This window comes from Triturus cristatus, chromosome 10 (genome assembly GCF_964204655.1).
Source record: "Triturus cristatus chromosome 10, aTriCri1.1, whole genome shotgun sequence".
NCBI classification, from domain to species: domain Eukaryota; kingdom Metazoa; phylum Chordata; class Amphibia; order Caudata; family Salamandridae; genus Triturus; species Triturus cristatus.
Genome location: NC_140593.1, coordinates 197,849,995 through 197,862,842, shown reverse-complemented (window position 1 = coordinate 197,862,842; position 12,848 = coordinate 197,849,995). Strand labels below are relative to the sequence as shown.

General features: G+C 46.2%; 1 protein-coding gene across 1 annotated transcript; it reads right to left on the bottom strand.

The window, feature by feature from the left end:
• Positions 1–4,505: 4,505 nt before the first annotated feature.
• Positions 4,506–11,886, bottom strand: SOSTDC1 (sclerostin domain containing 1). Its single transcript, XM_085630805.1, has 2 exons — positions 11,593–11,886; positions 4,506–6,090 (listed from the first exon to the last, which is right to left on the bottom strand). The coding sequence occupies exons 1-2, from the start codon at positions 11,792–11,794 to the stop codon at positions 5,642–5,644; spliced, it is 651 nt and encodes a 216-aa protein (XP_085486931.1). The 5' UTR covers positions 11,795–11,886; the 3' UTR covers positions 4,506–5,641.
• Between the last annotated feature and the right edge of the window lie 962 nt (positions 11,887–12,848).

Genomic DNA, 12,848 nt, shown 5'->3' with positions numbered 1-12,848 from the left:
ACTCTTTGCCTTTGCACTCTGTGACACTCCACAACACTCTCCTCTATGCCACTAACTATGAGCCATGTGTAACAGCAGCCACGCTGGTGCACAACATGGCTAAAAAACATTAGCCCTTTTCATAGTCGTGACCTATTGGCTTTGCCAAAGCTTGTTCCTTCTGCATCACAGAGGCAGAACCGAAATGCAGCTCTATCCCCCAGCCCACTCAAGTACATGCAGGCTACTGACGCCCCAACATGGAGGCTCAGATGTACTGTCACACTTGCTAGCAGTCTGCACACAGACACTGTCCTTCTTCTTGCTCAGGAATGTGCAAACGCCTCAAGCCCACATTGGGGGCTCCTATCTACTATCTCTCATGCTGGCAGCCTGTCAGCACTCGTGATCAGATCTCCAGTACTTTCTGCGCCACAGAGTCTGTGAGACAGGGGTCTTAACTAGATTGTTGCAAGAAAGGGTAAACTTTCATATTCAGGCACTGCATTAAGACGAGGATAACTGATGCAATTTCCTGTCCCAGTCCTGCTAGCCTTTCTCCTGACAGAGTCTGAGCCCTAGAAAAGGAAGGTAAAGAATGTATCACTTTTGAGTAAACTGGCATTTCACTTCCCTTTGTAGCTAATATAAATAGGGGACATACAGAAACATTATAAGGAACTCAAATATACACACATCTCCCCTTCGTGGTGTGTTTGACTGGAGACCGTCGTCGTCATGGACGCACCATTGTCTGGAACAAAATGTCGAAACATGGCTCTTCTTTCTTTTCTGGCTTCCTTGCAAAGGGACATGATATTTATCTATCTGAACATGTATTTATATGTTCTTTCTTTCTTTCCTTCCTTGCACACTTAGGGCCCCTTTACCTATATTTTGACGCATGGCAGCGCAGAAAGCCTTCCTGCTGCGCTGCCGTGCATCAAAATAAAAGGACAGGAATGCGCTGTATCTACAAGGTATGACTCATTCCTGTCCTCCGCCTCTGCGCAGGTGCAGAAACAGAAGCAGAGCGCCGGTGCAGACACCCTCGCGTCATTTTTCAAGGTGCCTGAGTTGCAGGGATGATTGTTTTTGTGCAGGAAGGGACACCTTCCTGCGCAAAAACAATCATTGAGGTGTGGCGCAGCGACCAGAGCGGCTGACTCCGGCGCTGTGGGCTTACTGTTCGATCCCCAGCACCAGTGGCAGCTCAACTCAGAATCATGTGACTCTGGGCAATAGCTCACTTAATATCCCCGACGGCCCCCAGCGCCTTGAGACTTTTAGTGGTGATTAGTTTGCGCTTTATAAATTCTGGATTATTACAGAGAATGCAATGCTGAACATTAGCCTACACAGATCTCAGGGTGATGGCCAGGTCTGCCTTCTAGTCCTCCTGGACTTCTCGGTTGCCTTTGATACTGCCAACCACGCCATATTCCTAAACACCCTCTCGCAGAGTGCAGGCATAAACGGAACTGTCCATCCAGTGGCAGCTCCTCCACTAAGGCGGAGGAGCACCGCCTCACTGCTTTTAGGCAGTACAACTGAAGGAAAAATAAAATGATAATAACTGAATGTTAACATTTCATTTGTCGCTGCTGCTTTGCGGCCGGGGCTGGTGGGATTGCTCTCAGAGCAGAGTAGTGGAGTAGTGGTTTGCCCATTCCAAGTGCGCATGAATGCTTGGCTGACCCTCTAAGGAATTTTTTTTACCCAGGCCTAGTTTTTAGACATCTGTGTGGGTGAGTGTGAACCTTTTGCCCGTTTCCCTTTGCGTTTATCCTATTATGAATACATAAACATGTTTCGATGATGTCTGTGTGCGCAGGTTTGTGAAAATCTCAGTGTAAAGGCAGCTTGCTATTGGGTGTGTGCTAGGAGGCATGTTAAATATAGTTTCAAAATATGACTGTCTACGTACCCTTGTAGAGTCTTGTCTGGAAGCATATATGTTTATGTGTAGTTGGCTATTGTTTGTGTGTGTGAATTTAATGGGGTGTACAGGTCTTTGAAGAGGTGTGTGTTTATGTTACCTTAGTTAAAATGTCTTGTTAGGTGCATACAGTGGTCGTGAAAATGTTTGTTGTATTTAAGTATTGGACTAACATTGTGTAAGCATGTCAATTAGTTACATATATGATTAGGCATAAAATGTTTGAATTTGTTTTTGTCAAGAGGGTTCCCTTTGAACACGTGTAGCGTGCTTTTTCTTCTATTTTGTTTTATTATAAAAATAGATTTTCGCCCCAATGATGTGCCTCATTTTATCCTGGGTGAAAATGTAATTGTTTTGCCCTTCAACAAAATTGTAAAACACCTTTGTCTCAATGGACATATATATAATGTGGTCCTAATTTATCCCGAGGGTCTTCATTGCTATTTTTACTGTGTGCCAAATTCCATATTTTGGGGGGTGGACAGAAAGAAGTTCAATTTTAAAGGGAAGGTCTATCTATCTATCTATCTATCTATCTATCTATCTATCTCAGTTACTGACTAAATAAATAAGTGGAAGTTAAATATTTAAGGAATCCCCATGTAATGTTATGGTAACAGAGATTTGTATAGTGCTGTATTTTCATTAGTGTGACCTCACAGCACTGCCACGTTCAGATATCTTCAATATGCTTCTTGAGAATTCCAACACAGAGGAGTGTTTACTATGTTGATGGAGATTCTGGTAGTTTACCAATATGGCTGGTACATTTGTGAGCTCGGTGAGAACTGTTGAACATCTGATCTCTGTTAGGTGTGCTCAGTTTTATGCCTGATGTGTTCAGTTGGATGTTGTCTATTACCTAGTGCTCTTCTGTTTGCACATCAACAACAGAGCGCTCAACTCACAAGTGCAGACACAAGAAGATGGCGAGGTTGTGCATCTAGCATAATCGGACTGTTCTTGTCATCATATCCAATTTCCATTTGGCAAGCACCCTGCTTTAAGCATGCCTGTAGCCTTTGGAAGAGTGAGAGAGCGGGTGGGACCTTATCTATCTTCTGATTATCAGAGTGCATGGAGGAAGGCGACATTGGAGTCGCTTTTCACTGGCCTCCCCTAACCTTACTCACTGGACTCCCTCTCCGGGCAGTCGATGATCTCTCGAGAGGAGTGGACAGTCAACCTGAGCCTAGAGAGGACTGTTCTTTCTTGACATCCGCCCCTTTGTCCTGGAGAGAGTGGGAAAGAGAGTTCTAGAGATGCCCGGCCACGCCAACACCTCCTCCTAGACAGTAAAGCGGCACGGGAGAGTTAAGGAGCGGGTCCGTAGAGGGGTTCTTGGGCATTTCACATGTGCTTGTGTTTGTCATCACTTGTTTCTTGCATAGAACCAGCCCTCCAGCCCATGGCAGGATGTCCACCAGAAGAGGGCAGGCAATGGTGGAGGTTAGCTCCCTGTAGGCAGGCATAGGGCTGTGTGCTTGATGGCCTCGTCTCAGCACTGAGGCAGGAGTCGCTGCACCCATACTTACCTCTGATCAGAAAGGTGGTGGGCCCCAAGCAAGAGTCTGTACGCTCGGTATTTTATTGGCTTTTTTAGTTCCACGTGACACACTCTCCAGACTTTATCCTCCATGCTTCCTCTCAATTTAGCTCTGAATTCTCCTCAAGCCGGGTACGAGATCTTGATAAAGAAACGGCTCATTTTACTTGATTTACAGACCTCTGTTCAAGTAGTAATCCTGCTTTCCAAACCTTGCTGAAAACAATTGCCTTTCAAGCTAGACACGGATTGCTTTGAACTGATTGTTCTCCTTCTGCTGCAGAGGACACTCAGAAACCTCGAACAAGCATCTACAAGTCTTGCCTCTGATTGGCCGGCTGTCAATCATGATGCAGAACGCACATTACAAATCATGCATCTCAAAGTATCCAGCTCAAACTACAGACGACATTGGATTTGGGTGCAGCCTCCCGTTTCCCCCAAGTTCACCACATTCTCAGCTACTTAAAGGCTGACTGGGGAGGGATGAAGCACGGTGCAGTCCAGGAAGGAAGCGCACACTAGCTGACCAGCCCTGGAGCACCATCTCTTGCTGCCTAAATTCTAATAGAGTGGCAGCTGCCTGGCGCCAGGCCTTGTTATAACTCCTCAGATCACAAATCGGGTGCAAATACTTTTCAACTTTTCTCGAGTTGTTCACAAGTAGCGTGTTCACGCTCCATTCTTGTTAATATCCAAAGCGTGCGTTCCTAAATGAAACAATCTTTGTTTAAATAATACAAAATAGATTTACTGTGGGGTTAGCTCTTGACTTAACACCTGTGGGCCTTAGGTTGGAAATGATTTACTAAATCAGCAGTAAGTGGTCAGATGTGTGCAAGGTTGGTCCCCCACCGTAGCTCTGTGCTATCAGGTGGTACAGAAAAAGGTACCTTAGGAGAGAACTCATGGGTGTCTGGTGGGTGTGGCTGGATGGAGGTCTCCATGGGCAGCAGCTAAAATTTAGGGGTCTTTTTTTTTTTTTTTAAACAAATGATGGCTACCTGTTTTTTAAAAAAAAACAATAAATAACTAGTCGAGTGTAGAACTCGAAGTTTAATATTTTCAAACAACGATGGCGCATTTAATAGACATAAATGTACACTTGTACAAAACAATTACATGAAATGGAAGAAAATACATCAACGTTCTTTTATTTACAAAATGTACAATGTAATCAAAATTACAATTGTGTTACAATATAGCATGCACTGTACACAGATAAAGCTTATTAAATAATTACATTGGCAAATAAATAGTCGGGTTTGGTTTTTCAGCTGCCGCCATGCAGGTTATGGCATATTACACTTTAAAAGTCAGCAAGCAATGTAGCAGCTCTGCAAAGACATTTTGGTTACGAGAATTATTTTGATGGGATGTCAACCGAGCAAAATAGCGAAAAGTATGCTGGTCATGAACTGTTCCCAACATAAACAAATAGCATCTTGTTTGAAATATTTAATGTTATCCCCAGCTCTACATAATATGTCTGTAAAAACAAGCAGTTTTCATGATATACGGGGAAAGACTGCAGCAGTCAGAATCCTAGCTCCTAGAAAACCATCTAGACATGTTACAGCCAAGTATGCCTGTGTTGGGGGTACTTTACTCCGTATAATATGCCAGAAACCCCCTCGTTTCAAACATTCTCCCAATCTCAATCTTTTTTTGGCTCTCACCCTCTAGTCTGATTTGTATTATTTCATTCCTCATAGGGATTCCAACGCTTACATGCTTGTATCCACAGAAACTGTAAGTGAAGGCCTTTTTCATGAATGTTGGAGTATGCGTGGCACTTGAAATGTAAAACTCTACAGTTATTCACCGCCTGTGATCATTGCTGTCCTGTATACGACCATTGTTTTATGGAAATCACAGACATTTACACTTCTAAGCTTGATGTAATGACAGAGTTTGGTGACATTATTGTAATGACTGTCTTTTGTGTGTGGGTAGTTTGGCACATTATGGAAGCCGTTGTCTAAACAGTAGAAGAAGGCTTGTGGTTTCAGGCCTCATCGCACTAGGATCAGGTCTCTGAATATAAAAATTAAGAGCAGTGATCCTCTTGAGTCTCACAAAAATCAGAGGGTTGATCCATTGTTCTGCACTAAGGAAGGAAGGCAGGCGCGGTTCCTTTACAGAGTCAAATCTGCAAATCCTTGAGTTGGAGTTCAGTTATTGGATTTTCTTGATCCACGCTGGACAGCTCCTGTATTTGCAAGCTCCTTCTTGTCCTTGTGGTGGTGGTGGTGGTGAGGGTGGATGGCCTTTATTGCTGGGGATCCCTCATAGTTGTGGCTGGACTCATTGTGCTGCCTGGTGTACCTCTTGCACTTGCAGGACGTGACCACAGTCACCTTGTAGGTCCTGGTGGTGCCGTCCTGGCACTGAAGCTGGATGCGTTGCGTGCGGCTCTTGTCGTTGACGCATCTCCACTCCTGTGCACTTCTGCGACTCCAGTACTTCATGCCATAGCCCCCTCCGATCCAGTTGGGCAGCACTGGCAAAGGCAGGCACTCCCCGGCACACACCAGTTCTTTGAGAGGGCTGATGCTAGTGCACTGGCCATCAGAGATGTACTTCGTCGATCTCAGCTCCCTGCAGCCCATTTGCTGGCGACCTACAAAAGGGAATAACAAGACATCACTATTGAGAACAGAGGATCCAACAACAATTCTCCACCACTGCAGCCTATAATCAAATACTGCTTGTCATCATCAATGCGCATGAACCCAACGCCCTTTAGTCACTCATTTCTAAAACACAATACATGTTCCAGGCAGAGCAGCATCTTCAATTAGACGCTTCAACAAACAAACGCCTAGTGGTGTCAGGATCCAGGTGGCTCCACACTTGTATCATCTTAGGGTGTGAATGTCACTGTGCGCTCTCTGTTCAGCATAGAGGGAAGCGGTGCGCATGCTTAGAAGATCTGCAGTAGGTGGGGAAAGATTGTGGCTCTGCAAGCAGAATGGGAGGTGTGATATGTGGGTAGGTGGCATCCATGGCTATGATGCTGGGGTGGGAGCGGGAAGGGAGTGCCTTGGACAGTCAGCCCATGTGTATTTGAGAGTCCAGATGCAACGCAGTTATTGAAGCAACGAAAAACAATACTAGGACAAGCTCTGCGATATATTTAAACTTTCACATTGGATGGCTGTGGCTTTACAACGACACATGGAGTAGAGGGACACACACTTCTAACATATGCCAACCTGATGTAAAGAAAAAATAGGAGGTAGTAGATAAAGAGTAGCAGAGCAACTTTCCAAACAACCCATAGAGTGCACACAAAGTCCTTAGGCAAAACAAAGGAAGCCCCTGCCTCTCCTTAAATGTCAAGTATTGTTGTTGCTGAATGTACACGTTTGGTAGCGTGATTAGTTGTCAGCTGAAATTCTGTGTTGTGAATACTCACACTGAACCCAATACAATTTAATCATCACTCAAAAAGAAGGGACAGGATTAACACAGCGGAGGGACTACCTGCCAATGTGTGGCAGTGGGTGCCTCTTCGTATTGGCAGGCATGGCCAAAGTAGGGGGGTTGTGCTCATGCGCGAGGGTGACATTGCACTGAAGGGTGCACCAGCGAACATGGTTAATTTAATAAACATAGCAGGAGAGGTGCAAATGTGCCTTTTACATCAAATGCTGTAGCATGGAAAAAGAAACAGGCCATTTGTGCACCATTTGCCACCTGATAAAACGTATTACTGCTCCTTGTGTTTTTCAATTGTATTCTTTCAGTAAATTTAGCAAAATGTGCACTCAAGTGCATTTATCAACACACAGGAGACATTATAAAACACCTTTCGTAATAATCTGTTGTCTGTGAGGAGGTATGAAGCAAACAGGAGATGATGGACGGAGCACTGAAACTTTTCAAACACTCACCCCCAGTCACAGATCTGGGTTGAATCCATCATCATTCTTCAGCTCACTTTGCCACACCAGTTCAGACCCAGCCATATACAAATCAGACTTGACCGTGTGCCTCATGGGAACAGTCCCACATGAACTGCCAAGTCAGGTCTTCCGTGGACCTGAAACAAGCAGTCTGGGACCTGTTTCGGGGTAACAAGAATGATATGCATATTGCTGGGTCTGAACTTGGGTGGCAAAGTGAGCTAAAGAACGATGAGCGATTCAACCCAGATCTGTGACTGGGGTCAGTGTTTGAAAAGTTTCAGCGCTCCGTCCATTATCTCCCTGTGTTTGCTTTGTTCACCCTAAGTTGACAGGGTATGCCCGGACGTGGCTCCCTTGCTCACTTTGCTGCTGGATTCAAGCTAGCCTAGCTGATGATGGGGGGGTACCCTGAAACCGATCCCAGGATGCCTGTTTCTGGTCCAAGGAAGACCTGGCTGGGCAGTTTGGGCTGGACTATTCCCATGAGGCACAGGGTCATGACTGATTTGCATATGGCTGGGTCTGAACTGGGGTGGCGAAGGGAGCTAAAGAACGATGATGGATTCAACCCAGATCTGTGACTGGGGGTGAGTATCTGAAAAGTTCCAGCGCTTCGTCTATCATCTCCTTGTGTTTGCGTTGTGAGGAGGTATGCCCTGATATTTCCCAAAGTGTGCAGCAGATGTGACCTGCTGCCCGGTCTCGAGGGAGCACATTTCTTGGGTCTTAGAATCCATTACCCCAGTAAATTCCACACCCAGCCGGCCCCCGCAGCACCGCGGCGGCAGGCACCATGTCTGCCACACGGCCTGCAGCTGGCCTGGCTCTACTGTAATCCTTCACAGGCAGGCACGTTTACAATAGCAGTTGGTTGGAAATGAATACCCCCTCTGTGTGGCTGCACCCAAAATATGCAGGGCCCTGGTAATCTTATAATCAAGAAACATTTCATGTGCTGCAAGCCATCCCCGGTTCAGCAGCCCTGACACACCTTGGCGTTTCTGAATGACAGAGAGAGCTCTGTTTGCCTCCAATGTTCCAGGCATGGAGCTATTTACATGATTAATGTCCTGTGTTGGAAGCGGGACAAGTTAGGTTTCATTACGGGCTCCACGGCCCCTCCGCCTGCCCTTTCCCCTTCTTGTCTGGTGAAAATACAAGTAGTGGGAGGGGCTTGCTGCGTGAATGGTACATGCCTGCCATAGCCAGGGGCGTCGGAGGCATAAGTGCTAAGCCAGGAAGTGAAAACAAACGCCGAGGCATGTCCAAAGCCCTTTATCTGCGGATAATGCGCTGCATTTCTGAGGTGCCACAGACAAGAGAGTGAAACCACTGGGCCTGACAATGCCAGCATCTGCTTTCAACCCGTCCCTGCTCCATTACATCTGGGGGCGCGGGCGCTGCACGGGTGCCGCACCGGATGGCCGCGGATCTGGAGGGGCTTAGCCTGGGCCTGCAGGCGTGCTTCCCACACTTGGGCGTTGACACAAAGGAGGGTTTCCACACAGAATGGTATCTGCTTGAAGTCTATTGTCCTTCGCTGGCCCGGGGCACGGAAACCTCCCTGTCAGGAAGTGAATGTGTGTGTTTGCACTGTAGCATTATTATAACGCTTTATATCCGTGGCACATCCTCAAAGCGCTCTGATTTGCATAGCGGCGAGGTGGGTGAGGACATGACGGTGTAGCGAACTGATAAGTGCAATTAAGCATAAGCGGTTGTACAGACAATGAGAATAGATGCAGTCACGCATATAGGTACCTACCTTTTTATGTCTGTGTTTTCACTGCCCAGATCTCAGACAGACCTACTGCTAACAATAAACACACACTGTTTGTCCCTTTCAGCCATTGGCTTTCTTCAACCAGCCTCTTCCAACCATTGGCTTGAGACTTGCCAATCAAGTCTTGGCTAGGCCCAGTGGGGTATTCGTCTCTCACCTAATGACTTTGGGTACATCCTTCTGCCTCCACTCCAGTGCCTGCACTGAACTGCATAAGGGACTATTTACAACTACAGCCCTGCCAGCTACTTCTCAAGCCTCTGCATGAGTTCCAGTGCTTAATTTGAGCAGGTGGTTTCCTGCGCTCACTACAAACACTTAAAATTGCCAGCACTGGCACTTATGACAGCCTGCCACATGGTGGCAGTGTTTGTGTAATTTAGAGATGAGCACAAGAACAGCTATTTATTAGTTCAATGTACATTAACATGGAAAAGCACATGCCCCCCAAGCCGATCTTATAGCTTTGAAGGCCTGTAATAGTCACACCTGTCGGAGTGTGATGGTTAATCATTGTGTTATTACTGGCACTGGAGGAGAAATGGTGGTGCGAGCTGCAGTGACCTCCAGGAAAGGACCCTGGCACTTATTAGTTTACAAATTAAGCACTGACTTCCCACAATAAACTGGAACCCCAAAACAGCTCTAGTGGCTTAACAAATGCTTTTTATATGAGAGGTCAGTAGCACAGAACTTAACCCACTACGGAGTGTGGATGAGTGGTGCAAACCATTGGAGATCACCTTCGAAAAGGCACAATTACTGCAAACGAAATTGCCCCTTGGTGCTACAGGGTGAACAGAAAAGTGTGTCTTGACCAAGTGTATCAGGAGTCAATAAAATGAAGCAGATAAGGACCCGCTGATATGCCCAGTATCACGTTAATTTAGTTAAGTGGGAACGTTTTACCTCAGCTTTCCTGTTTTCTCACTCTGCATCTTAACAGCTAAAACAATACCTCCTTTACTCTGTACAATATTATCTTTACGCCAAAAATACATGTGCCTAGAATCCTCAATTCTGACCCATAGACGCTACAAAGTAAGACAGAGACGTCAGCGCAGTCTACATTGCACTCTCTTCATATATTGTTTTCACATCCTTCAATAAGAGGCATAGACACCTGGAGTTTGAAGAATCGACACCTGGAGTGTGAAGATTTTGCACACTAGGTAACTTTTTTGCACAATCCATTAAAACAAGCTAATATGTGTCTGCATGCCAGAGAGTTGGAAGTTTACTGGGGTCAGCGCTCGTGACAGACACTTCAGGGGTCTAATTAAATGCTCGTCTGTATTGTGCGAACTGTTGATATTTTTATCCTTATGAGCCACTTTTATAGAACACAGTTTGAATTCTGGGAGAGTTACCAAGCCTTCATCCTTCATGGGTCGATAAATAATGAAGAACCCTCAAAAGTGGGCAACTTTTTCAGCGATGAGACACAGTGTAAATTGTGGAGTTAAGAGTTTTATAAAAACAAGCTTCCATTACTAAGAGACTGGTCAGTTTGACTCCTACTACACGGCAGTCTTTCTCATCGACCACAGCGTTCTCCCCCCCCCCCCCCCCCCGCCCCAAATGTCTGAACTGTAATCAGTTTCCGTTGCTGTGCGTCTGTGCCGCCGAGTTCAATCTTAGTAAAAACGTGTTTCTTAACAACACGCTATGTGATATTTTGTCATTTTTAAACACAAACTGGATATGTCGCACAATTGCGCTATAGGCAGTCCTCGCCCACCCATCCACTGGCCCCTATACTAAATTCGGTGTAACCACTATGCAACATTTCATTACACCCTGTCCAGCACTCCGCAGCCATGTGTTTAAGTTCTCGTCATACCAATACCTCATACATATAGATGGGCAGAGCACACAAAAATAATACATTACTGTACAATGGTAATACCCCCCCCCCCCGGGGGGGGGGCTGGGCTGGGTTAGAAGCATTGCCAAGATGTTATAAGATCACCTAACTCAATGTTTTTGTCTGTCTTGTCCTTGTAAGGATGAAATGATGAGTTAGCCCTAAGGGACCTTGAACCTATGACTCCGAGGTAGGATAACGTTTTTTTGCAATAAGTGCACTGACCCCCTGAGCTATCCGATACTCATCTTATTCTTGGCACAGTTACCCATTCAAATAACAAGAATTAGATCCTCTCAATGCAGGACGCGCAAGAGTACCTAACCAGCATTTAATGGATGCCACATGCCTTTGAAGGCTTTTAATGGCCAGGTATTCACGGGTATTTAGTACCTGCACTTCTTTCATTTGAAAAGGACAGTGCCGACACTTCTCAGCAGCTAGAGTCGAACGCTCTAAATGGAAGGGTACATGCATTTCTCAGAAGCAAACAGGTACATGGCCATGGGGTGCATGCACTTTCATATTTCCGTCTCAAGCACTGAAGTATAAAACACGTACTGTGCCGGTCCGCGCCCTGCAGGCTGGGGTGCCGTCCGCCGTGCCTCGCCTGGTTCAGCGTGCTGTTGCTGGGGCTAGCCGGAGCGGGCTTCACCAGGTGAGAGTACAGGATCTCCGTAGCATCGTTCTTTAAGGAGAGGCAGTTTCTGACGAGTAGGCACGCCAGGAGGACGCAGCAGTGAAGAGGAGCGGGAACGATCATGGCTGCGTCAGTAAATCTCCCTTCGCGAGTCTTTCCCTCTTTGGTTTGACTGAGTTTACCGGCTCACCCTCCTTATATATATACACCCTTCAGGTGTAAAGTTCTGGCAGGCAGCAGTCAGCACAAAGGGGCGGGTCCTGCCCGGGACGCTGCACACGCAGCCACCAATGGGATCGAAAGCGCGCAGAGAAGGAGGAGCTTGCGAAAGAAAATACACGATGCTTCACTAGCTGCGGGGTTGTGCGAAGTACGCACCCACCAGGGCCGCCTCAGTGGATCACGGGGCACGTCGCATTGTCTTTGCCACATGCTGGATTATGGAACCCGTATTTTCCAGTGTGCAAACACCCAGGCTACACAGGTGCTTGTGGGGAGCGCGTGTTTCGTTGCTGAAAAAAAGGACCTCCCGTTTTAAACTTTTTGCCTATTTGAAAAGAACCTCCTTGAGCTACACCAGATGTGGCATGTGAGGCGATTTACACGTCTTCTGGAAAATTGGCATGTGCCCCAGCGGGGCACAGTTAACACCCCATTTTATTATGTCTTGTAATGTTCATAATCTAAAAAACATTCAGTAGCGGTTAAGCCATTTTTAGTCGCTCTTGAAGGCCCTGTCAGGATTAGAAAACGCTAGGTATGTTTGCTCCTTTTTTGTTTATTTGTGTATTAAGACGTGCAGGGCCACGACTAGACCAGACATTTGTGTGCATGGGGGAGATTTTTGTGTTGTTTCATTCCTAATGCCTCTTCCAGTCCTCCTGAGTTTAATAAGTGAGTGCCAATCAGTTGGAAATATATGTAAATTAATCTGACCGGAATCTGTGCTACTCTTAATCAAAACAAAATAGCTGTTGTAGCCCCACACACTGAGCTGTTCTCATGTGGGATGACTATAAAAAGTTAGTTTTCTTGAAATAACTGCAACAATTGGAGTTATAGCCTACGAGGGGCACGAATTCCTTCAACCTCCAGTGCACATAGAAAGTCTGGCTGGTGGGTAATGTCCTGCAAGGCGGCCACTCCAACAGAAGCAGTGGCACTTAATAGCATATGT